Here is a 21648-nt window from a genome sequence, read left to right as displayed (position 1 = left end):
TGTTCCTCTCGGGTATTCCGTAATAGATTAAGATTCGTAAATCACACAAACACCCCGTACATTGTATTCATAAGCAAGGGGAGTGTTGTGTGAGCGTTCACATGTGCGCGCGTCCCCATAGGTAGCGCGCATTACCTAGCTGCGCAGTCCGATGCGCAGACGTCTTGATGCGGGCGACACGCGAGTCGCCAGGGAACATTGTGCAAGCAACCGTGCCACGTATTACACGTACAATATATAGTGTTCTAAAAGAAGACGCAGTGTACATTCATTACCCGCTTTCCTTACCATTTACTGGATCCACACCAGTACATGTGCGGCTTGCCTCTGAAAGGCGGCACATACACAACAATGGAGAAACAAAGAAACAATCTCAGGGTTCATTGGTTGATACTGCGATAAAGCGTGTTTTAGCGTGTACAGAATTGAGTCTCAGCAAGCATCTCTGTCCTTTAGATTTTGCCTATAGCTCTCCAATTGTAATGTTCAGTCTATCCATATACGTCTATGGCAGTTACTTTGTAAAAATAAAATTTTGTTTAAGGTGTGGTTGCGTACATCATCGTCATACTTCATGTTGCTACGGTCTTTGTAATGAAAATTTTAGAATGTAACTAAGAATATCTACATTTATCTATTATCATTTATCACACGCTAGTAACAGATAAAAATAAAATCTTGTAAGATCGCACATTTGTAAGCTAACTTTCTTTCAGTGCCTTTTCTGTAGATAATTAAATAAAGCTATAAAAACCCATTAACTTCTAAAGTAAAGAAAATTCCTTTTCTTATGAGGAATCCACGATCCTCTGTCAAAAAACTATCATACAAAATATTTATCAATATAAAGAAAACATTTTTTTTTACATTTTTATTATTAAAGAACTACGCGCACGCACACGCACGCACGCACGCACGCACGCACGCACGCACGCACGCACACGCACACGCACACGCACACGCACACGCACACGCACACGCACACGCACACCGCACACGCACACGCACACACACACGCACACACACACACACACGCACACACACGCACACACACACACACACACGGACACACACGGACATTTTTTTAAACGCAATTTTTTGACGTATTAGAACATTCTGAACATATTGGCATCAAAAACTCAAAAAACAATATTTTCTTTGGTTTTTTTCTACTCCTATTTTATAAGTATATAATTCTTTTAAATTCGGTTAATTAAACCCAACTTTACATACGCAATCAAAGGTTCATGTACAAAGTTTACGAAAACAAAGCTTTCTCTATAAGGAAGCAAAATAAGCCTTTGCATGACATTGTGACAATTATGAATTATACGATATTAAAATAATTTTATTCATATTTTCTTTATTAATTTACAAATTTATTAATGTAATTTAAAAATACCTTATTTGATAAGAAAATCATTAGATTGCATTTTATATAATTATTAAATTTAATTCCATGTGCTAAATAATTTTAAACCGTTATGTCACGCAGATTATCACTCAATTACTATATTTATTTATCGTGTACTAGTTGGGGCAAAAAGTAATGGATCATAACGATCGCGTGTTGACATTGACGTAGTTAAAACATACAACTACTGCCCAATAATTTAATACAAATTGAACAAATATTTTACACAAAATTAAATTATCTCCTTTGTAAGAAATGTTTGACATACATAATAATACAGTTCCGTTTGTACAAGTTAAGAAAACGAATCAATTCTAAATAATTTTTTAAAAAACATATAATAATACTGAAGAGCACTTACCTTGTACGTGTTGAAAAAAGTATGATAAAAGCTCTTTCTAGTTTGAGTACAATAAGACTTGTCATAATTTCCTTTATATGATCATTTCCTATTGATACTTTGAGTAATTTTACTTTCCTTTTCTAAGTTGTACGTGCATCTGTTCCGTATTTCACAGTCTTACGATTTGTACGCTAATACAGAATTTTCGAAATTTTTCTTCTAAAAAATGTAAAATTATTATTAATATAAAAATAATGTAGATATATACTATTTAAATAATAGCAGAGCGTTGTCTATATTTACGCGAGAAAATAATTAAATATAATAAGAATATCAGTACTCATGCTTGAACTTTTATCTTATTGATAAAACATCTTTTATGTCTATCTTTAATTTTAAAAACAAGAAAAATCTTTAATAATGAAAATATGTAATACAATAGACACATAGACCTTTGATAAGTTCATACGTCATAACTATTATTTTCTAATGTAACCAATTTCAAAGCTTTTCGTAACAATCCTGTCTTAGATCGACCTCTACTTGCAATAAAATTTTCATACCTCTTTTGTCTGCGTCGAATCCACGAAGACGATATTTTCAGCATGACTGTTTCTCTTCTCTATAATTGCGTAATTTCCATAAGATAATCTTGCGACTTTACAATGTGCCGTTTTGGTTTCTGCGGCATAAACACGTTAGCGACAAATATGCATTTTAGATTTTACGACAATCAAACATTAAATGGAATTCTCAAGAGACCGACAATCTATACCCTATAATAAGTAAATTTCGCTTTTGTAATAGTAGCAGCAGGAGGTAAGAGACAGAATGAGTGATATCGAACAGTTCTACCGAATTTTTTATTAGACTGAAAGTTGTTAGAGGCGATATTGGAGCAGTGCAGTAGTCAAAACCGAGTGTTGAAGATGGATACATCTAAGGATATCTTTCAGTCTCGATTATATAAACTCAATCGTACGCTACTTTCGTTGCTGGGGCAATGGCCCTTTCAAAAGAACAAAGACAGGCGGGTTATCTTTGTGACGGTGTCGGTTATCGGTCTAACACAAGTCATCGCGCAGGTATGTTTTCTACATTGTGATTCTATTAACCCGGGAACGGTCATTTGGAGTGATTTTTGCACTCTTGTGTCCAAAATAAAGCTCACGTCACAGTAATTTTAATGCTTCTTTCGATTTTTAAATATTTTTTTGTTTTTTTCTTTTTCAGAAAATATTGATATTATTACATATACTGTCCACAAATACTAATAAATTATAGAACAATTAAAAATATGCAATATGTAATTAATAACAGTGACTTTTGATTAGGGTCTAAAAATCATCCCCAGGTGACCGTTTATGCAAAAAAAAAAAAAAAAAAATAAGATGACATGGTTTCCAAGTTAATCATCAATCGATCAATATTTTTAAAAAGATCATCTTCTATTTTAATAACATCGGAAATAAAACTTAAAAAAAAGAGATATGAAAAGACACATAAATACTAGAAATTCGAAGTTAAAAATATTTGAAATTATCAGTGTAGGTCGAACATCTATATATATATATATATATATATATATATATAAGTCACGTCTGTCTGTCTGTCTGTACGCGAACTACTCATTCGTTAATGGACCAAATTTTTACCAAAAGTATATGAAATAAGGGTAGAATTTACCGGGGATGAACCGATCTTTTTGGAAACCGGTTCCAAAATTTTTCAAAATTTACGAGAATTAATTGACCAAATCTTAAAAAATTGTATATGAAGTAAGGGTAGAATATATATGTCCCAGAGAGTGCCATAAAGTGTACAATTTTTCGTTACCAATCTTTTTGGAAACCGGTTACAAAATTTTACCAACTTTTCGGGAATTAATTGACCGAATCGTAAAGAATTGTATATGAAGTAGGTGTAGAATTTCCCGAGAATTGCCATAAAGTGTATAATTTTTCGTTACCGATCTTTTTGGAAACCGGTTCCAAAATTTTTCCAATTTTTCTGGAAATAATTGACCGAATCTCAAAGAATTGTATATGCTGATTTTTTTGAAACCGCGAGTTTAATTTTTCATTAATGTGCTGATTTTCTTGAAACGTTTCCGATTTTTGTTTAAAAAAATCTGTGTGATTTTTTAAAAAATGTACGTTAGAAGACGATCAGGATGATCTATTGCTAAGAGCAGCACTAAATTATGAAATAAAGGAAGCTGTAAAGGCCAAAAAAAAAATAAATCTTTTTTTTATAATAATTTTCGGGAATTAAATTGTTTATAGGTCGATTAGTTTTAAATGAAATATGTTGTATGTAGGATTTGTTACCGATTTTCTGGAAACCGGTTTTTCCAATTTTTCGGGAAATAATTGACCGAATTTCAAAGAGTTATATATGAAACAGGGGTAGAATTTTCCGGGGAGTGCTATAAGTGTATAAATTTTTGTTACCGATCTTTTTGGAAGCCGATATCAGAAATTTTTTAAATTTTTAGGAATTAACCAGTTACTTCAATTCGTGACTGTCGCGAGCGATTAAGACCGGTTTTTGGAAACCGGTTACGAAATTTTTCCAATTTCTCGGAAAATAACAAGTAGTTCGCGGTCAGACTGACAGACATACAGACGTCAGGTACTTATATATATAGATAGGGGTAGAAAGAACTAAAGAATGTAATAGAATTAGAAAAATTGTTAATAGAAAAGTGGTTTACAATTTCTGTTAAAAAAAATATATACGTGATTGCTCCAATTTCCGCAAACTTTGAGATATCAAGCTGAATTTTTTTTATGGATAATTGTTTTAATGGATAATTTTTATGGATAATTTTTTGTTACCAATTTTTAGAAACCGGTTTGGAAATTATTAAAATTTTGAGAAATAATAAGTATTAATTGACCGATTTTTTTTAAACCAGTGCCAAAATTTTTTAAATTTTTGGAGGATAAGTTTAATTTTTTATTAATAAATAATTTTTTATTAATGGATCGATTTTCTTGAAACCGGTGCCAAAATTTTTCTAATTTTTTGTTGATGATTTTGATGAAATTGGTACCAAAAGATTACTAATTTTATGGAGATGGCTACTATGGGATTGAAAATTGGGTTTTATGGGGTTCTATTGGTGCTCCTAATTAATGAGTGAGTTTGGGGAGAGGGGAATAGATTTTGAGAAAAAACCTAGTACTTTTATATTTTGCGAAACGTATTTTTCGATCTCATTATTTTGCCGGGGAATGTTGGATTCAAGGTACTCGCTTTAGTGACATTACGCGGCGATCTTGATGCAACCATCGAATGTATACCACCACTCATAATAGATGGTGTGTGCATCGTTAAGCTGACGAACCTGGTGTGCAATATAGAAAAGGTATGCAGAAAATCACGATATTAAGTGAAATCACATTTATTTAAAAAATATGAATTTCAAGTTGTAGATCAAGATACTTCTTATACACATGCAAAGGGATTGGCAATCGTGGACCATCCAAAGCGAATTTGAAATTTTGCATAGGTTTGCGGAGAGTGGAAGAAGCATTACTATCGGCTATGCTAGTAAGAAATTAATAGAAATTAATCACTATTATATTATGCGTTAAAACTGATAGTATATATACAATCATAAATAAATAGTATATTGTACAACTAATGGGAAAAGTGGTCGCTTTTGAATGAGTGTGAAGTTGGTCGCACGAGCGAAGCGAGTGCGACCATCACACTCATTTGGGCTCGACCACTCTTCCCACGAGTTGTTCATACTATTTTTCCTAACAAGAGCGTGAAACAGGCCGCTTTTCGCGCTTGTTTTACAATTTTATTTCTCCACTAGTTAAGAAATGGCTCTATTTCTCAACGCTTACGTCATCGATTGCGAAATGGATCGTTTTGCTCACTCAAAACAAGCGCGAAAAGCGGCCCATTTCACGCTCGCGTTAGGAAAAATTATTAGCTAATAATTTGTAATAACAATTAATTTTATGCTTGCTTGATGTGATTTCTAATTAAGATATTATTAAAAATTAATTTATATATAACTCGAAAATAATCTATTTAACGAAAGAATCATTAGCAGATCGCATTTTTCGCATCTAGGTGGTATGTATGCATTTGGCAGCCTTTTTCCTTTTCTCGCGATAATTCCGAAAATAATCGGCAAAAATGTAACATCCGACTATCCAACGCGGCCAGTGGGATTTCCATATCACGTGGAATATTATATAGATCTCGAAAAGTACTACTATCCCGTGCTGATTCATAATTACTTAACTACTGCTATTCGTCTTAATACCATAGTCGCGTCTGACACCTACGTGACTATTCTGGTACAACATTGTTGCGCACTATTTTCAATCGTCAGGTATGTATTAAATAATTTGAATGACTAAAAAAAATACTTTGAGATATTTGGCCGTTTTCTTTCTCAGATATCGGCTAGAGTGTATAAGAAAAACCATCGAGCAAGATAAGGAGCTCGCTTCGCTCGAGGAAGATAATAAATTTTACAAAAATTTCGTATATTGTATACAAAAACATAGAGATGCTCTACGGTTAGTGTGTATCCTTGCATAATTGTAAGAGATATAGAAATTTTCTATTTATGTACTTTAAGAAAAGACTTAACCCCTTCGTTGGGAGAGAGAATTCGACAAAAAGTGCCCAAAATGGCAGGAAAATTTTTCATCCTAAAAATTTGTACCCTGGGGTTTTTGAGGGCCCCTGATTACGAATCTGAACTTAAAATTCGAAAATTCAAAATGGCAAATTTCATCTCAATCAAGTAATTTTTTGCATTTTTATCCGCCATTTTGGATCCGCCATTTTGAATTTGCAAATTTTGAATTCAGATTCGTAATCAGCGACCCCAAAAACCCCCGTGTAAGACTTGGATGCCAAATCGGAGCAAGTTATAGGGAAAAAAAGATTGACGCACTATTGCGTCAATGCCAACGAAGAGGTTAATATAAGAAATAATTATAGATTTTTTTTTATTAAACAAGATTTGCGAGGTGCTTAGAGACTGTCTACACAAATGCGTTTTTCGTGGAAGTTGGCTTAATTATATTGGCTATGAGTATGTCGGCTCTACAGGTTTGTGATTGATACATCGCAATAATATATTGAATGAATATAATGATATTAATATATATATATATATATATATATATAGATATTATTTATATATTCATTATATAATATATAAATAATATCAATATATATATGTATATATATGGAGAGGTAAAAACCACAGTGATGTAAATCAAATTTTTAAAAGCATAGATGCAATCTGTATGTACAATATATAAATTGCATCTATGCACACAAGAAAATATTTTTAAAAATTTGACTTGCACTATTGTGGTTTTTACCCCTCCATATATATTGATATTATTTATATATTCATTAAATATATATTATTGCGATTATATATATGATATAAAATATATTACGCGACTTTGTGAAATATAAACCGGTATTGAAATCCACGGCTTTCGGAACATTTTTAGGCAACTAATGGCACCCTCACTCCACATCTTGCAATTCGGCATTCCGCGTATATTATCGCTCAATTATTGCATTTATACATGGCCTGTTGGTTCGGGCAACAAGTAATCGATCACAGCGATCACGTTTATACATCGACGTGAGTCAAAGAATACAACTACTTCCTAGTAATACAAGTCATGCAAATGTCCTACACAAAGTAAAATTACTTCTCTCTAACAAATTTTTATTTGAGATACAAATAATAATAAAGTTGTCAATATAAGTTACCGAGGTGAATGGTATGAAGCATCACCCAAATCCAGGAAGCTCTTGAACATGATAATGCTGAGAAGCACTTCACCTTGTACGTTGACCGTTGGAAAAATCATGATTCTTTCTCTTCCCAGTTTCAGCGCAGTAAGACCTGTTATAATTTCCTTTATATGATTATTTTCCTATTGACATTTTTAGTAATTTTACTTTTTTTTCTAGGTCGTACGTGCATCTGTTTCGTATTTCACAGTCTTACGATCTGTACGGTAATACAGAATTTTCGAACTTTCTCTTCTAAAAAATGTAAAATTATTCTGAATATAAAAATAATGTAGATATCTTACTATTTTAATAATGCAGAGCATTGTCTATATTTACGAGAAAATAATTAAATACAAGAATATTAATATTTAAGCTTGCACTTTTATCTTATAAAACATCTTTTACGTCTATCTTTAATTTAAAAAAAATCTTTAATAATGGCAATATGTAGTACAATAGATCTTTGATAAGTTTATGTTTATACCTCACAAGACTATCATTTTATAATGTAACCGATTTCAAAGGATGGAGCTATACCTTTTCGTAATAGTCTGGTCTTAAATCGACTGTACTTGCGAATAAAATTTTCATACCTCTTTTGTCTGTATCGAATCCACGAAGACGATATTCCCAGCATGACTGTTCGCTTTTTCTATAATTATGCAATTTCCATAAGATAATCTTGCGACTTTACAATGTGCCGTTTTGGTTTTTGCGGCATAAACACTTTAGCGGTAAATATGCATTTTAGATTTTACGACAATCAAACATAAAATGGAATTCTCAAGAGACGATCTATACCCTATGATAAGTGAATTTTGCTCTTGTAATAGTAGCAACAGGAGATAAGAGACAGAATGGGCGATATCGAACAGTTCTTTCGGGATTCGCATTATAACATCATTCGAATACTATTAAGTATCAGTGGCCTATGGCCTTTTCATACGCAATACAGGCGCTACGCGATATATCTCGCTATGTTACTGATACTTGGATCTGGATTTATATTCGAGGTAAGTTTAAGAAAACGTATATTATTTTAAAATACTATTGCATGTATGTACTATTATAGCTTCCATTATTGCGTTCTTCCAAAAAGATGTGTGGTAATTAAATCTTTCTTCTTATATCATTTCGTCAAGATATCTATGCGTACAAAAATCCATATTTACTTTTAAGTGTATTTAATATAATTAATGTAATTTGCGATCGGGTGCACATGGGCCAGGATAGCAGTAAAATTGGTCAAACTGTTGGAATCGATTTTGGAGATGCGATAGGACAAATATATTATTGTCATTTTAATAAGTTAGACTAATTATTTTTAAAATTTCATTGACAATAACTTAAACGTTTTGAAAATTATGTATGCATGACTTTACTTTTTATATATTTCATTAGTATTGTTGTATTAAAAAATATTCTATTGCTTTTTATCCATTGTTATACTCGGACAAATCACTGTAATAGTGCAAAGTGCAAAAGACAAAAATAGTAGAACGTTGCGTACTTATATATGTATTATTGAATTTCAATGTGATCATACTTTGGAAACATATTGCGTCCTAAAGTGTTACTATAATACTTATCATAACGAGTGAAGTCTCATTGGATACCTTAAGCGGACTACACACACAGAGAGATATGTATCAATAAAAGGTATCATATACCGTCTCTCATCGTGTGTAAGTACGTCTCCGAAGGTTTCATGCGGTATCAATAAGTATATCGATACATGAATCTAGTTTCCCGCTGTATTAAATCCGTCATTTTTAATTTCAAAAATTTTACATCAAAAATGGAATCAGCGACATTAAAAACCTTGTATAGGTACTTTTTTATTAGGCATTTATTAGGCCATATGTTAAATGAGATATTGAATTTTGGCCACTTTTACTGCTCTAAAGCGGTTCAATTTAAATCATTTGTTATATGACATGTCTACAATGTAATTAACGAAAAATGTAGATGTTGGGTGTAATTGAAATCAAGCATGACTCCTTCGAAGTGATTGATGCCCTACCGTTGCTTTGTTTCGCGATAGTGACTATAAGTAAAACGTTTTGCGCGGTATATACATTACCACAGGTGCGTAAATATAAAAATGATATTGTATATAGTAAACTAAACGATTAACTAATAATAAAAATAAGGTAATTATTTAGTTTAGGGGAGCAACCTCCTGCGACTTTGACTTTGACATATATTATAGAGAGCACTCTCCTGAGAGCACTAACCTTCTAAAGGTTTCAGCTGCTCGTTATTAATTAAAAAGTTATTAACAAAAAGTTTGAGAAATATAACAGTTTGTGTCAGTACTAAGGGAAGTAATTTGCGTGTATAGACAGTACATATGTAGGCGAAGGAGGGGCTACGCCCCTACCCTGCTTCAGGTGTTATATGTTATATAATAACTTTTTAATAAATAACGAATGATGGCTAAAACCTTTAGAAGGTTACTCACAATCAGGAGATGCTCTCTATAATATATGTGTCAAAGTCAAGATCGCAGGAAGTTGCTTCCCTAAACTAAATAATTACAAAAAAACAGTAGCAATAAGTTCGAAAAATAAAATTAAATCTTATCACATTTAAATCTTTATCGAGTAATAGATAAAAGTGCTTCTTATAAAGATGCAAGAGTACTGTCTTTCCCCAAAATCGGATGAGGAAACTAAGATACAGATTTCGCACGCGCAATATGGGCAAAAGTTAGGCTACACTTATACGGGTGATTTTAATAGTATAATCGGTTTAACAATAATTTAGTGCAGTAAAAAAATTTCAAACACATTAATATAACAATTTTATTTTTTAAACGATTTTCAAATATACTATACATACGTTTGAAGACGTTTGACGCTTTTTAAAATGTCGAAGTATTATACATAACTTTTTGGCAATAATTGTAAATTATAATAATTATTCTGCAAATTAGGTTTAATACTAGGTCACAGCATTATTTATATACTTTCGACATTACTGACAAGATTTTTCCATACGGAATCCAAGGAGATTAATGAGACATCAAGTAAAGTGCAAATAGGACTCCCTCATCGCGTTAATTATATGGTTGATTTAGACACGTACTACGTTCCAATTTTTATACACAGCGCCATATGCGATTTTTCTTACACAGTCTTACTAGTTATATTTGATGTTCTATACCTAACACTGGTCGAATACTGCTGCGGTTTGTTCGCGGCTTTGAGGTGAGTCTAATCAGTCTAATGAACAATCATGATTTAAGTACATGGATTCTATAAAAATGCGAGCTCAACGCAAATAATGGGAGTTTATTTCTTGCGAAAATACTTTTATTTCAAAAAGGCGTTTTTTTTTTTAATTTTATGATAATATTGAACTTAGATACCGGTTAGAAACCGCGTTAGTCTTCGAAAACGACAGATTGACGATGACAACTACGAAAAATATATCTTATGCGAATATCGCGTATAGTATTCGCAGACACACGGAAACGATGCAGTGAGTATACGTTCAGACATTTAGTATTAACTATCTTCGTGTGAGCAATAGTAATAAAATAATATGTTTGTGTATGTTGTATTAGATTTGTTGCCATCATAGAGTCAATATACAGCATACCTCTCTGTATACATATTGGACTAACTGTACTTATTTTAAGTGTCCAGGGATATCAGGTATATCTGATGAAAATTTTCACATAATCGTAATAGTTCTTGGATGTGCTTTTGCATCGCATATATAAATTACTTAATAAAGTATTTAATAAAATTAACTACTTAAATCAACTGTATTTATCATACTTTATTAATTATATTTCTCGTATATTAATTATACTTCTTTTGGTTGTACAGGTGATAAATAACACGGAAGACATTAATCGTCTTTTAAAACTCAGTGCTTATCTAAACGGAGTTTTAATTAACGTTTTCTTCCAAAATTGGCAGGGTCAGAAAATCATAGATTCCAGTGAGAAAGTGTTTGAATCCGCGTACGTATAATATAAATATAAGCAGTAGCACTTTTGCAAAATCTTGAGTCATATAACTCATGAAAAACGTAACAAAATTGCAAGCGGATAAATACATAATATAATTTCGAAATGTCTTGCAAAATTTCTAGATATAATTCAGAGTGGTATAGTATGCCGATAGCAGCGAGAAAGCTTCTTATAATGATAATGATGAGATGTGAGAAACCATCAATACTAAAAATGGGTGAAATCGTTGTATTGTCATATGTAACTTTCAATACGGTAAGTATGTAATTATTTTATAGGATGTATATGCGTGCAATTATATATACTCTGTAAAAATATGTTCAAGGTGTTGCGTACATCATCGTCATACTTTATGCTACTACGGTCTTTGTAATGAAAATTTAGAACGTAACTAAGAATGTCTACGTTTATGTAGATATTATCTCATTACATGCTAGTAACAGACAAAAATGAGATCTTGTAAGATCGCACGTTTATGAGCTAACTTTCCTTCCAATGCTTTTTCTGTAGATAATTAAATAAAGCTGTGAAAAACCTATTAATTTCTTAAGTAAAGAAGATTCCTTTTCTTGTGAGAAATCCACGTTACTCTATTAAAAACTGTCATATAAAATATTTATCGATATAAAGAAAACATTTTATTTCAAATTTGTTATTATTACGAAACTTTTCATGTGCTAAACTCTTGATAAATAATTATCGCTGGTATTCAGAGTCGGATCTTATTTCAAGACCGTTTTGGCTACGTCCAAAAATTTTATTCGGGTGCACACCGCATCGTTCTATCTTTGCTACTTACTAAAAATTGAACAAGAACAGAATGGCGCTTGTGCACCCGAGTAAAGTTTTCGAACGCAGCCCTTAACCCGTTCGGTACGGAGAGTGACTATAGTCTTTTACTACTTTTACGTGAGCATTACTTCTGTAGTAACTTACGATAATTTCTTTGCGTAAACGGAATTTTGTAGTAACTTACGATAATTTACTCCGCGTAAACGAGTGAATTATCGTAAGTTACTACAGAAGTAACGCTCGCGTAAACGTAGTAACTGTCCATTATACTGTTCGCTGCGGCCGAGCAGTAACTATATATAGTCAATTTACTGTCACATACTGCTTATACTGCGGCCGAGCAACTTGAAATGTTAACTTAAAATATTTCTACTGCGTTAATAAATTTTTTAAATGTTTTTGTCATTGAGTTTTATTACATATAATAATTGAAGGCGTTAAACGTCGAGTGCCTAGCTCTCTCCGCCAAATCGCGTATATCGGCAGATCGACGCTTCGGCCATTAGAGGGCCGTTCGCATCCCAGTCGCTTCGTACCAAAAGGGTTAAGTAATGTTTTAAGATGCCAATACAGCTTCGTAATTGCTTCATGACATCTGAAGATCGTACTTAAGACGTACTTAAGGCTTAAATACACCCAGATAGCAACGTGTCTGTATTGTTGCTGGCATGTTGCCGACAACATAGTATGTGTTGCTAGCAGAATTGTAGCAACTGAGTCTGCATTTGTCGGCAAGTTGATGCCTTCACGAGACAACAATTTTGTATAGCAACTTGCCAGCAACTTGTTGGCAACTTATGCTGCGGTCTAAAATCGTCTGATTCAAAATTCGAGCTGTTGCTGTCATGTTGCAGTAATAATTCATAGGATCACACAATGCTGTCATATTGTTAGCAACGCGAAATAAATTTGATGCTGCTTTCTTGCCGACAAATTGCTGGCAATAGATATATCCAATGTTGTCTGCGTGTTACTTCAAATCAAGAGACACACGGCAATGTCTCGCGCCAAGTACACGCGGAGCGAGACCGACCATGACTCTTTTACGCGACGCGACGGGTTGCGAGTACCCGAGATGTTGAGATCTCGATAACGAGTGAACGGATCAAGTTCTAAGTAGGTTTGATTGATAGCTTGGGGTCGAATTAGGGGGGGGGGGGTTTCTCTTATAATATTCCGCTACATGTCCTACGAGCGGAGATATTGCGACGCAAAGTCCAAATGTGAACAATTTTATTTAAGATACTTCTTCTCCTCCTCCTTCTCCTAACGCCGCGGCGCCGACGTCTCAATATTATTATGATTATTATGCTAGGTCTACAATGCAAGTTGTAAAGTCGTGAGTCGTAAGAATTGACCAATCACAATCGAATTTGAGGAGAATAATCGAATTTGAGGAGAATAATCGATTGTGATTGGTCAATTCTTGCGACTCACGACTTTACGACTCGCATTATAGACCTAGCATTAGAGAAATGTCACTTTCACTTTTTCGACGCTGGCGGCGCAGGTATTGCCAGTTTCAATATCGCGCGCGTATTTCGAAATTTGGTCGATAGACTTATCGGTCAGGAGGAGGATTTCTATTTAGGTAAATTAGGTATATATATAATATATATTGAGTCAATTGCTTCATGTTTATCTGGAGAGATTTCGTATCCTTACATTGTATTGCCACCGCTGCCGGAAAAGAAGGTTCTCTACGCTTGGCAGAAAATGCCGCTAGGGAATTTTTAAGTCGATTCTTATGAATCAAGCTTGAATTCAATGTCTAGGTATCCCAGGTTGCCGATGACGAGGTCCAGATAGTGCGCTTCGTAGTTTTCGGTGTCTATGTGTATTAATATCTTGAAATTGATGTCTAGGGGTTCCAAATTGCTGATGACGAGGTCCAGATAGCGCGCTCCGTAGTTTTCGGTGTCTAGGTGTAATAATACCTCGAATTTGATGTCTACGTGTCCCAGGTTGCCGATGACGAGGTCCACATAGTGCGTTTCGTAGTTTTTGGTGTCTAAGTGTATTAATAATTTTAAATCTGAATGTAGGACACGTAGATATCGAATTTGAGGTATTAATTTGAGGTATTACACCTGGACACCGAAAACTATGGAGCGCACTATCTGGAACCCGTTATCGGCAACCTGGAACACGTGGACATCAAATTCAAGGTATTAATACACCTGGACACCGAAAACTATGGAGCGCACTATGTGGACCTCGTCATCGGCAACCTGGGACACCTAGACATCGAATTCAAGCTTGATTCATAAGAATCGACTTAAAAATTCCCTAGCGGCAGAATTAAAATTATGTCATGACATAATAAAAATTCGCTGAATTAAAATTATATCTAGACATAATAAAAATTGGACGAATTAAAATTATGTCTAGACATAATAAAAATTGGATGAATTAAAATTATGTCTTGACATAATAAAAATTGGATGAATTAAAATTATGTCTGACATAAAAATAATTCCGCATTTTTATTATGTGTATACACATAATTTTAATTCATACAATTTTTATTATGTGTACACATAATTTGTTTTCGAATAAACGTAAAACGTATTTGTTATAATATTGAATATCCATTATTGAAAATCGATATGCGCGACAAAAGCTCTTGTATATCATTAATTATGTTATTATTTATTATATATATTTTTATCCATATATTTTCAGTATTATTGTTACATTAGAAAAATTATTGGCATTTAGGATACAAATCTTTTTCCGTTAGTTTGTAAGTTTCATGATTAAAAAGATCATGTCGTATTATTAACATATACCTAAGATTTATAGAATCGTTTTAATTTTATTATATATATCTCAATTGCGCGAATCTCAAATATGTTTTGTAAAAATTATGCATAATATTTCTATGCAAGGATACTTGTTTAATTATTTCTTCCTATTGCATTTAAGTATAGAAAAATATACAATTTCTATGTGTTTGCACTTTATATTTAATGAGCAGGCAATTAAATATATATGATTCAATTTGCGTCTATGTCTCTTTATTGACTGACATAGTTATATACTTTTAAATCTTTTTCTTTTCTAAAATTCAATCAATTAAATAGCAAAAACTACGTTATCATATTATATATTTTTGGTACGTAGTGTGCAAATGTATTTTGAAATGAAGATTATATATTTTCTACTGAATTATTTACACACACGTGCAGTTTCAGAGAATCATTTTTCGCCAACTCAAATATGTTCCTACTCAACTGTCAAAATATGAAAGATAATTTTATCTAGTTGTGACATTCGCTCAAATTCCCGAAATAATTTTTAAGGATGTGAGTACAAATATATATATATATATATATATATATATATATCGTACTATTTAATATTTATAATTAATAGAAAATTATAAACAATGCGTTATGTATGAGAAATTTAACAAAATTGCTTTTATCAAATAGAATTAATTTGCGATTAGTTGAAGGGAATAAAAGAATAAACCAATCAGGTAAATTTCAGACACGTGTTACGGGTGTCCATCTGTAATTATCAAAAATATCAATACCTGAAGATATCGGTACATATACAGTTGCGAACAACATTCAGTAAGACACGCGAATAAAAATAAATAAAAAATTTTACAGTTAACGACTTATTAACATTAATCATGCTATATTGCGATTATGTTTTATGTTGAAATTGAAAAATATATACAAAGTGTACAACTAAAAGGGTTACAGATTATTATTTTTAAAAAACTAAGCAAAATATTAAATTGTTGTTTTCTTTAGAAATAATAGTCCGTAACACTTTTAGCTTCATACCTTGTATATACTGTTTATAAGATTATAAGATATATTGTTTATAAGATTAAGATGCGTAACACTACAAAAAGGCGTGATATCCGTACAAAATTACCTTTTTAAAAAAAAGGTAAAAAAAGGCGCTAAGTACACGCATAGTAGTGTATATGTATTATGTTGTTACCCTGTTATGATGTTACCTCGAAAAAAACAAAGTGGTAGTATTATACCTCCAAATAGCTTTACTCTGTACATACTGTTTATAAAATGCGTAATACTACAAACAGGCGTGATATCCGTACAAAATTACCTTTTTTAAAAAAATGGTAAAAAAAGGCGCTAAGTACACGCATAGTAGTGATATGTTGTTACCTCGAAAAAAAAAGAATGTGCTGGTATTATACCTCGAAAAAACCTAAGTAACAAGTGGTAGATGTAATCTTTATATCTCGAAAAATCTCGAAAAAATCTAAGCAGTAGTATCTTTATTTCCGAAAAATTATAACCCAAGTGATACACATCACAAAATTATGTTACCTTATCAAAAAGAAGAGTCGCGCTTCAAGTGCTCTATTACAATATTACAAAAAAAAATGATATCTCTTTAAATTACAGTGCCAATTACAGAGAGAACATATATATTGCCTCAAGAAATAATTGTTGCTACTTTGAAAAATCTTTACATTGTGTCAATTAGAAAAGAATGTATGATAACAATTTTATAAAATTAAAAATTTTTATTTAAATTTAACAAGGGAATACAAGATATTTAAATACAAAGTTTACATGTGTATTTTTTAGTGGTCACAAAGAATTACAGAGGTAACAGTGCAAAAAAAAAATATTTTATTAAAATATTTAATCCAACGAGGGAATACAATTTGTATTTAAATACAAAGTTTATATATGTATTTTTCAATAGAATAAAAGATTTAATCACAAAGAATTACAGAGGTAACAGTACAAAATAAAAATATTTTATTAAAATACATAAATTTTTCTTGTAAAAAAACTTGGCGCTGCTAGACCTCGAAATTTTAAATAAATAAGGACAACAATAAATAAAAATAATTCAGAGAAAAATGCGATGAGAGTAATATTAAATGATTATCAGCGTGGAAGTGCGAGTGAGTGATATGGGTGTGCGTGACGACGCGGACGGCGGCTTATAATTAAAAGTATAGGATAAGTTTATTTATTTATTTAAAATTTTGACACTGATAATAACACAGTTCTTTTCATATATAAATTACAAAAATGAATCATACCCAATTCCAAGTAGTTTTTAAATGTAATAAGGCTGAGGAACATTTCACCTTGTACGTTGACCGTTGAAAAAATCACAATTCTTTCTCTTTCGAATTTTAGCGCAGTTAAGGGCTGCGCACAATGAAAGGAATAGGGAACAGGGAACAGGGAATAGAGAACAGTTCAATATTAATATATGAATTTCATTAACATATGTGATTTATTAACACAGAATAGACGAACAGAGGAATAGTGCTAAGGAACAGTAATGAAATTTTATTCTATATTTTATATGCCATGTACCTACCTAGATACACAATGCATATATTAAGAGGGTAGTACAGTCTGGCGGCCGAAAATGAGGGTCAATTTCAGGATTTATTTGTGACAAAGTGTTAGGCCAATCAGGTTCATGGTGTATACGATATTGAAGTACATGTTTAGGTGCATTTACAGTATTTTTTATATGGAAAAATATTAAGAAATGTAGGAGTTATGAGTCATCTCTTCGCGCGCGCGCGCTCGATTACGGTGTGCATAGTAGCTCCTGTACGGCGTGCCTGAAATGAAAAACGCAAAAAGGGTATTAAATTTAAATGTAGGTATTCCCCACAGAGTGACGTTCGAAAATTGTAAAAATGTTAAAAATTGTAAAAGTTATAGCATTGCACTTAACAAAAAGAAGTTCATTTTATGCCAATGAACTTCTTTTTGTTAAGTGTTATAATTTTCACAATTTTTAACATTTTTACAATTTTCGAACGTCACTCTGTGGGGAATACATTTAAATTTAATACCCTTTTTGCATTTTTTATTTCAGGCACGCTGTACAGGAGCTACCATGCACACCGTAGTCGAGCGCGCGCGCGAAGAGATGACTCATAACTCCTACATTTCTTAATATTTTTCCATATAAAAAAAACTCTAAATGCACCTAAACATGTACTTCAATATCGTATACACCATGAACCTGATTGGCCTAACACTTTGTCACAAATAAATCCTGAAATTGACCCTCATTTTCGGCCGCCAGACTGTACTACCCCCTTAATATTAAGCTGTTCCTCTATTCCCTGTTCCCTGTTCCCTATTTCTTTTCTTGTGTGCAGCCCTTAAGGCCCCTGGATACTCTCGGAAAATACAGCGGTCGAGTGGCACGATACCTACTACTGGAGGAAGCTTTGTAGCTTGATACAGAGCTGGTAGTTTTAAGCCGCGAGTCACTCGAGAGTCGTCTGGTGGGGGAAACGCACACAAGAGAAAGCACGTACTTGTGCACGCAGATACGTTCTTTCTCTTGTGTGCGTGTGCCCCACCAGTTGACTCTCGAGTGGCTCGCGGCGGAAAACAGTGGACAATTGTCTTGCGGAAGATCTCATTGGTAAAATAACTTATTAATTGTACTAAAAATTGTGCATTATTGAGGTTCAGTTTGTCAATGTTATGTCAATGTGCTGTCCATTGCCTTAAATAATAATCCAATAAAGTGCCATAAACCATTTTCCAGAACAGTGCTACACCGCATAAGCTGTCAATTTTTCATTACATTGTTACTACACTTTCTATATTATAGGACCAGCAAATTAATGAGCTAAACATACAATATGTTTTTATCTTTCATTTGAGCGCTTATATTTAATCGTACGGTGACTCCTTCTTATTTAAGATCTTCCGTAAGAATTGTCCATATTTCGTCTCTCGATTCAAGATGGCTGACATGGATATCCAAGGCCCTTAAAAGTATCAAGGTAAAGTCATCGAAAAATGAATCCTTTATGAGATATTTTATATTTTATAAAATAGAATATGACAAAATTTTTGAAATATCTCAGAAAATTCTTGACGAAAGAGAGCTTTATTATAGCGTTTCAATATCAGCTTCAATATCAGCTACAAGAATACGTGATAAAGAATAGGGGATTCTATTTGGAAAAATAAAGTCTACCTTGAAATAGTGCTTTAACCTTGACCCAAGGTCAAACAAAGGTCATTTTCAAATAATCCTCACAACACTGAACAACTCTTGTCTAAAAAGTTTCCTTCTTAAACTTACGATTTTTGAAATTTGAGTGAATTAATTAAAATGAACTATTTTATATATATTGTTACACATATAACAATACAGCTATTTCTTACATGATAATATTGAGGCAAACTTTGGTATATTTAAGCGATACATAAGGAGCACAACCATTTCAATTACCAACTTTCTTTGTTAGTAACATTTTCATTATTATTCTGGAACATGACCTTTACAACACATTCAAATATATATATATATGGAGCATTTCCACGCCAATTCGCGAGGGGTCGAACCTCGACTTTTTTATTTTTGATGGCGGCTTGTTTTTTAGCAGGTCTTTACGAGTACTATACCCATGTAAGAGCGTTTCTATAATGAATGTAGCGTTTCCGAAATAGAGCCTGCGCAAAATGAGGACTGCAAGATTTTCAATAAATTTTTTCGCCTATTAGACAACGTCTAAGAAAAAAATTTATTCAACATAAAATAACGCTATTTTGATCATATTAAAAAAAAAAATTACTCAAAATTTTTATAATAATATTGTTAAACAAATAGAGTAAAAAAATTTGAATATCTCAAAAATCCCATTTTCTATTTTTTTGAAATTTATAAGGAATATTCTGGGGAGTATTAGAAAAATTTTAAGACCGGTCCGCGAAGTTGCGCTATTTCATGTTAAAGTAGACGTAGGGCTACGTCAACTTTTGCTGAATAATAGTGACAACTCAAGAGGGTGATCTTGACAACATACTAAAATATCAAGGTCATCCAAGGTGACCCCCTCCATGTGCACAATTACCAAATTAATCAAACATATTTTATATTTTAATGTAATAGATATTAATATTTTTTATTATGGTAGGTATTAATCAGAATAGCTTGCATAAAATTCTTGGTGGTACATGTTGTCTCACAACTACCATAATTTCAGGGTAAATTTTAAGAGAAAATTCTCTCCGTGCATGGTACCTCTGTCTGCCTTACAAAAATATTTATAAAAAATTCCCAAATTTTCTGCGCAACTTCGGACCGGTCTTAAAATTTTTCTAATACTTCCCAGAATATTCCTTATAAATTTCAAAAAATAGAAAATGGGATTTTTGAGATATTCAAATTTTTTTGTGTTTTTTTACTCTATTTGTTTAACAATATTATTATAAAAATTTTGAGTAATTTTTTTAAAAAATATGATCAAAATAGCGTTATTTTATGTTGAATGAATTTTCTTTAGACGTTGTCTAATAGGCGAAAAAATTCATTAAAAATCTTGCAGTCCTTATTTTGCGCAGGCTCTATTATTATAATATGCTGTTACATGTTGCACAGAATGCAACAATAGATTTAATTCATATACTAATTACAAATTTTTTTCATTGTCCTAATAGTGTACTATGCTGTTACACCAAGGGCAAATGTTCATGGTGGAATCAACCAATAGAACCTATTTGTTTAGCAGAAACCCCGCTATCGCACATTAGGAGCTTATCTCATAATAAAGGACTTTTCTCTACTGGCAATGAATATCGGAATGTAGTATATATAGTGTTACTTACAATTAGTGTGACATTGTATGTTGGACTCTGATGGTTCTTCCCCACAAGCGCGTGGATTATGATCGTTTTTCCCTCAGCACGGTACATCTCTCGGTCTTATTTCCAATAAATTGTAACTATTCTTAATTAAAACAGATAAGAATTATGAAAGTTATTTAAAAATGTTATAAGATTGCATGATCAGATCAATTTCGACAAAAAGTGGACTTTGGTAGTTTCTCTCCTGTACCCTTCACGTATAACATATATTAATTTATGTTATATATATATATATATATATATATATATATATATATATATATATAAACTAAATGTATGAGCAGATAGTTTTTATCTCCTTGGCATTAACACTGGGACGAGTATTGACAATTTCCATGCCATACCAATATATAAAGCAAATCAATAAGAGTTCTTTTACTGGTATTACCAAGAAGAGAACTATCGTCTTTCGATGTATACTCTTTTGACAAAACCCGCAAGAAAGGCAATATTTTCAATCGTATAGACGTGCAGTTTTACAATCTCAATTTCGCAATCGATCACAAATGACAGCGTTAGTGGTTTCGTAGAAATTGACAGCGCGTGCAGTTACACATGGCGATCAATGTTAAACGGAATTTTCTATGAGAGAATAAACAACGTGATCTATATCTCTCATGAGTCGAATGTGAATTTCATTCGCACAAAGTAGCATCGGCGATCGGGG

The 21648-nt window shown here is 32.4% G+C and overlaps 2 protein-coding genes and 1 long non-coding RNA gene across 10 annotated transcripts; 2 read left to right on the top strand and 1 right to left on the bottom strand.

Annotated features, from left to right (window-relative positions):
* Positions 1 to 2505: 2505 nt before the first annotated feature.
* Positions 2506 to 8113, top strand: LOC139820057 (odorant receptor 4-like). The gene is made up of 9 exons (XM_071789988.1): positions 2506 to 2842; positions 5011 to 5130; positions 5198 to 5315; positions 5853 to 6117; positions 6185 to 6307; positions 6758 to 6848; positions 7265 to 7401; positions 7529 to 7661; positions 7737 to 8113. Exons 1-9 carry the CDS (start codon positions 2687 to 2689, stop codon positions 7785 to 7787), a joined length of 1194 nt encoding a protein of 397 aa, XP_071646089.1. The 5' UTR covers positions 2506 to 2686; the 3' UTR covers positions 7788 to 8113.
* LOC139820064 (uncharacterized) lies at positions 7548 to 21494 on the bottom strand. The gene is made up of 3 exons (XR_011733891.1): positions 20943 to 21494; positions 8153 to 8211; positions 7548 to 7668 (listed from the first exon to the last, which is right to left on the bottom strand). It is a non-coding gene; the product is annotated as an uncharacterized lncRNA (long non-coding RNA).
* LOC139820055 (odorant receptor 9a-like) lies at positions 8153 to 21648 on the top strand. Of its 8 annotated transcripts, none has more exons than XM_071789981.1 (10): positions 8153 to 8293; positions 8396 to 8572; positions 9528 to 9647; positions 10173 to 10290; positions 10498 to 10771; positions 10929 to 11045; positions 11131 to 11221; positions 11399 to 11535; positions 11667 to 11799; positions 21512 to 21648. In XM_071789981.1, exons 1-10 carry the CDS (start codon positions 8255 to 8257, stop codon positions 21551 to 21553), a joined length of 1248 nt encoding a protein of 415 aa, XP_071646082.1. In that variant the 5' UTR covers positions 8153 to 8254; the 3' UTR covers positions 21554 to 21648. The 8 variants fall into 8 exon arrangements, with proteins under 8 accessions (XP_071646082.1, XP_071646086.1, XP_071646083.1 ...); XM_071789985.1 differs by lacking the exon at positions 21512 to 21648 and adding an exon at positions 11870 to 12438 and having other exon boundaries at positions 11492 to 11535; XM_071789982.1 differs by lacking the exon at positions 21512 to 21648 and adding an exon at positions 11870 to 12428 and having other exon boundaries at positions 10194 to 10290.

The sequence above is a fragment of the Temnothorax longispinosus genome, chromosome 10 (genome assembly GCF_030848805.1).
Source record: "Temnothorax longispinosus isolate EJ_2023e chromosome 10, Tlon_JGU_v1, whole genome shotgun sequence".
NCBI classification, from domain to species: Eukaryota; Metazoa; Arthropoda; class Insecta; order Hymenoptera; family Formicidae; genus Temnothorax; species Temnothorax longispinosus.
The sequence above is the reverse complement of the archived record's forward strand: the minus strand, read 5'-3'. Positions and strand labels throughout refer to the sequence as shown.

Excerpts from the sequence above, each read along its gene's own strand:
- LOC139820057 (XM_071789988.1), top strand. The coding sequence starts at position 2,687 with ATGGATACATCTAAGGATATCTTTCAGTCTCGATTATATAAACTCAAT. Across the intron at positions 5,131-5,197 it reads TGGTGTGCAATATAGAAAAG|ATCAAGATACTTCTTATACA; the intron begins GTATGCAGAAAA and ends TTCAAGTTGTAG. Across the intron at positions 7,402-7,528 it reads GATCACGTTTATACATCGAC|TTACCGAGGTGAATGGTATG; the intron begins GTGAGTCAAAGA and ends TGTCAATATAAG.
- LOC139820055 (XM_071789980.1), top strand. The coding sequence starts at position 8,255 with ATGTGCCGTTTTGGTTTTTGCGGCATAAACACTTTAGCG. Across the intron at positions 8,573-9,527 it reads GATCTGGATTTATATTCGAG|ATGTTGGGTGTAATTGAAAT; the intron begins GTAAGTTTAAGA and ends CGAAAAATGTAG. Across the intron at positions 11,536-11,666 it reads GAGAAAGTGTTTGAATCCGC|ATATAATTCAGAGTGGTATA; the intron begins GTACGTATAATA and ends CAAAATTTCTAG.